Source organism: Hydra vulgaris, chromosome 12 (assembly GCF_038396675.1).
Source record: "Hydra vulgaris chromosome 12, alternate assembly HydraT2T_AEP".
NCBI lineage: Eukaryota > Metazoa > Cnidaria > Hydrozoa > Anthoathecata > Hydridae > Hydra > Hydra vulgaris.
In genome coordinates this window covers 55,974,218-55,978,266 of record NC_088931.1, presented here as the reverse complement: position 1 = coordinate 55,978,266, position 4,049 = coordinate 55,974,218, and the positions used below count along the sequence as shown (strand labels likewise).

At 30.1% G+C, this 4,049-nt stretch overlaps 1 protein-coding gene across 1 annotated transcript; it reads right to left on the bottom strand.

Moving 5' to 3' along the window:
* Window positions 1-308: 308 nt before the first annotated feature.
* LOC136088216 (uncharacterized) lies at window positions 309-3,719 on the bottom strand. Its single transcript, XM_065811899.1, has 3 exons — window positions 3,029-3,719; window positions 1,370-1,435; window positions 309-658 (listed from the first exon to the last, which is right to left on the bottom strand). The coding sequence occupies exons 1-3, from the start codon at window positions 3,717-3,719 to the stop codon at window positions 309-311; spliced, it is 1,107 nt and encodes a 368-aa protein (XP_065667971.1).
* Window positions 3,720-4,049: the final 330 nt, after the last annotated feature.

Genomic DNA, 4,049 nt, shown 5'->3' with positions numbered 1-4,049 from the left:
CAGACATTCTATCATTGATACAAATAACAACTGAAGCTACACCAATATCTAAAACTTCTTTGCAAATATATACATCCTTAGAGTACCTTTTCCAAATTATTCGATTAAATGCTTCGTTTGAATTTTGGGTAGTACCATGTTGACATCGTTTTAATAAATTTTCAGAGCATAAATCAATAAAAATCAGTTTTATTGCATTATGAATAGCTAATGGTGTGTTTATAGAAGATATACAGTGAAATTTATTTTTACCCCAAAATGTACACCAACTGTTATTTAATCTAGGACAAAATTGATGAAAAATGTTACTACCTGTCATATTTGTAGAATGCCATAACACTGCAAGTACCATTGCCACCATTCAAACAGTCAGAAATGTTTTGCCTCATGGCCATTCCTAAATAATTTTGCATTCTATTAATTATTTTGTCTGTTAATCTACCTTTTCGAGATATCATTTTCATGTCCGGTAATGGTTTTTGTTTCATATCTGTTCGCAGCTGGCGAAGACGTGATCCAAGACGTTTTTGAACATAGACAAGACATTCCAACTTTAGAGGTAATAGATTTTCTTCATATAGCTTGGGTTCAAGAACTTTTTTAAGGGACTCAGTATCTCCATCTCCAATATAGTTAGCATATCGTAAATTATATTTTTCTAAATATCATTATCTTTTGCATTGCTATTTATAGATTTTCAAACGTAATTGACAGCCTGCTTCATACTCATGTCAGCAGCAGATAAGTAAACATCGTGAGGTTTTTCATTTATATCTCTATTTTACGCCACAGTCATAGGTGGATACATGTTTATCATGGTATTAAACGTTTTCATAGCTTCGTGACCTTTTCCTATCTCTCAGAAAAGCTTTAACTGCTCTGTAGTTAACTTTAAAATGCTTATGTCCTCTTCATATCCTAATCGAGCGTTAGATAAGAGTTTTAGAGCATATCCTAATCGAGCGTTAGATAAGAGTTTTAGAACATATCCTAATCGAGCGATAAGAGTTTAAGCTCAATATCTTTACTAAAGCAATGAGTACAAGCCAAAAATGAAACAAGTGATTCCTGGAAAACATTCATATTTATAAAAAAATAAAATTACTACCAGTTTTAAATTCATTTAAAGTTTTATTATACTGAGTAGGAGTTTGAAATTCAGATGATGCTAGTGAAGCATTTTTGCTTGATAATGTTAATACATTAACATGTTGATTTCCGGAAATCTCTATTCTTTTTCTTATATATACTTTTTTTATTACCCATCTAAAAAAAGATCCAAGTAAAGTACACTAGTGGCCATAGGAATGGACACCCCTTTAAAATATATGAAAACTTCACTTAGGTGTGTTTTTTAAAAGAAAATAACCATATTTATGCTGTTTTCTATATTGATGGTTATTTTTTGATGTGTTTAGATTAAAAAAAACTAAAACTTTGATTAAAATTCACAATTTTAATAAAAAAATATAACAATTTAATGACAAAGTGACAAGTTATGGTAAATTTATGTTTTACAGCTTACAAAACATGTTATTAAAAAAATGACTTATAAAAAAAACTTAATATTTTGTTGGATATTTTTTTTTTCGTAAGTTTTTGTTTACATTTGACGTAATATATATAAATTACATATTTTTTTCAAATAAAAACAAGGCTTCTAAAAGAAGATCAAATGATCTTATCGTCAGAAGCCTTTTACAAAACAGAGTACGTAAAGTATTATAAAAACGCCTTTTTACAATAAGAGAACGTAAAAAATTAACATAAAAATATTAAAATAGTACTTAGATAAATAGAAACAAATTGTCAACAAGTATAAAACAAAGATTGAACATACATTTCAAAATTATTATATATCATAAGACAAATTAAAAATATTCTAAGATATTTTCAATAGAGAGAATGAGATCTTTTAATTTAATTTTAAAAACAGAATAAGTTAGAGGTAAGCCGAAGTTAGGCAAAATAATTTTGTTCCAGAGATGAGCTGCACGATAAGTGATACAGAATTGATTGAACTTTGTTCGACAGAGTGGTTTATTTAAATAGTTATTATTCCTCATGTTAAACTTGCTTAAAGGTTTCAAAATAAAAAGGTCTTTAAAAATTAAAGGAGATAAATCATACTTCCACATATAAACAAAAGATAAATTTTTATATATATTTAGTTTATAAACATTGAGGATTTTTATTTGATTGAAAAATATTGAGGAATTTGAGAACCAATCCGCAAAATTAATTACACGGATCGCATGTTTCTGACGGCGATGGAGATATTGTAACTTGCTTTGATCAGTACTACCCCAGGCAATAATTCCATAACTTATATAACTATGAATAAAAGAATAATAAAGTTTAGTTAAATTATTTTTATCTAAATGAGTACGCGCCTTATATAGAATTCCAATACTTTTTGAAACTTTCGAGCAGACATAGTTAATATGATGTTTCCATGTGATGTTCTCGTCAATAAAAACCCCCAGGTATTTAGTTACAGAATCTCTTTTTATTTCATTATGGTCAATAAAAATTTTTGGTAAATTTTGGGGTAGAGAACGTTTTTTGGAGAGCAGGTGGAAAAAAATCCATTTTGTTTTGTTTACATTTAATGTTAATTTGTTACTTTTAAACCATTTAGATATGTTTTGAAGTTCTTTGTTCATAACGGAGAATAGTAGGTAGATGTAACTGTAAGATAGAAATAAGTTTATGTCATCAGCAAACATAATACTTAGAAGATTTGATGCTTTATGCAAGTCGTTGATATATATTAAGAACAAAAGAGGGCCTAAGATATCCATTATTTTTTATTACTACAGCAATCCTATTATGGCCTCTATTAATTGTCGCTTGTTCCCAGGTTTTTCTTTCCTTACAAGTTTTTTCACTCGAGACCATATGTTTTCTATCGGATTCAGGTCCGGACTATTTCCAGGCCACTTCAAAACGTTTATCTTTTTGGCTTTAAACCAATTTTTGACAGTTTTTGCAGTGTAGCATATAGCACTGTCCTGTTAGAACACACAGGTTTCTGTTTTGCCCTCAAACAAATCATCAATCGATGGGAGTAGTTTGGTTTCTAACTTGTTTTCTTGGTATTTTTTGGCGTTTAAAATACCATCCACAATGTAGATACGAACCACAGCATCTCTGGTCTTGCGTTCCCACACCATTACACTTATGGGATGCTTCATTGTAACCAATGTGCACTGAGGTAAAAGATCTTCACCGGGCCTTCTTCTCACATAATTAATTCTATCACTTCCAAAAATGAAAATCTTGTTTTCATCACTCCAAATAATTCTTGTCCAGTCTTCCTTTGTCCACTCCTTGTGTTCTTTTGCCCAAATCAAACGATACTTTCGTTGTTTTTTGTTAAAATATGGTTTTTTCCTGGGTCTTCTTGCTTTTAAACCATTTTCAAAAAGCCTTCGGCAAATTGTTCTTAAACTAACCGAAATTCCGGAAACCTCTAAATCACTTTTAATTTCAACTGAAGTTGCTCTTCGGTTCTTAAGTGCAAGCCTCATTATCATCCTGTCATCGTTGGCAGTTGTCTTCTTAATTTTTCCATTTTTTGGCATATCTTTGAAGGTATTGGTTACCTTAAACCTTTCACACACTTTCCTCACTCCAGATTTTGTTGCTCCATTTCCCACTTTTTGGCGATTTCCATGTATGAATAGCCTTCTCCACGTAATGTAACAGCTTTGCATCGCTTTGTAGGTGACCAATATCCTTTCGCCATAGTAAATAAAAGTACAATTTTAAAAAACACACTAAATCTTCAAGAACACAGTCGACTTTTCACCAGCAATTGTTGAAACTCAACTAAATGACTACAAAACAATGATCTTGTATTTATAGCTTAAAAGATTTATGGATAAAAATGTTAATTAATAACGTAATTAACTATTAGTCATCACAATAAATAGACTAGTTTTAACACAAAAGCACAAAAATAATGAGACATTCACCTTTTACTAGAGAAACCCATTAATAGAGCAATGACTCATTTTTGACAGTAATTAACAATAATAATCCAT

Excerpts from the sequence above, each read along its gene's own strand:
- LOC136088216 (XM_065811899.1), bottom strand. The coding sequence starts at position 3,719 with ATGCAAAGCTGTTACATTACGTGGAGAAGGCTATTCATACATGGAAAT. Across the intron at positions 1,436-3,028 it reads TGAGGGCAAAACAGAAACCT|TTTTAGTTTTTTTTAATCTA; the intron begins GTGTGTTCTAAC and ends TTTTAATCAAAG. Across the intron at positions 659-1,369 it reads TAGAAAACAGCATAAATATG|AAAAATATAATTTACGATAT; the intron begins GTTATTTTCTTT and ends AATGATATTTAG.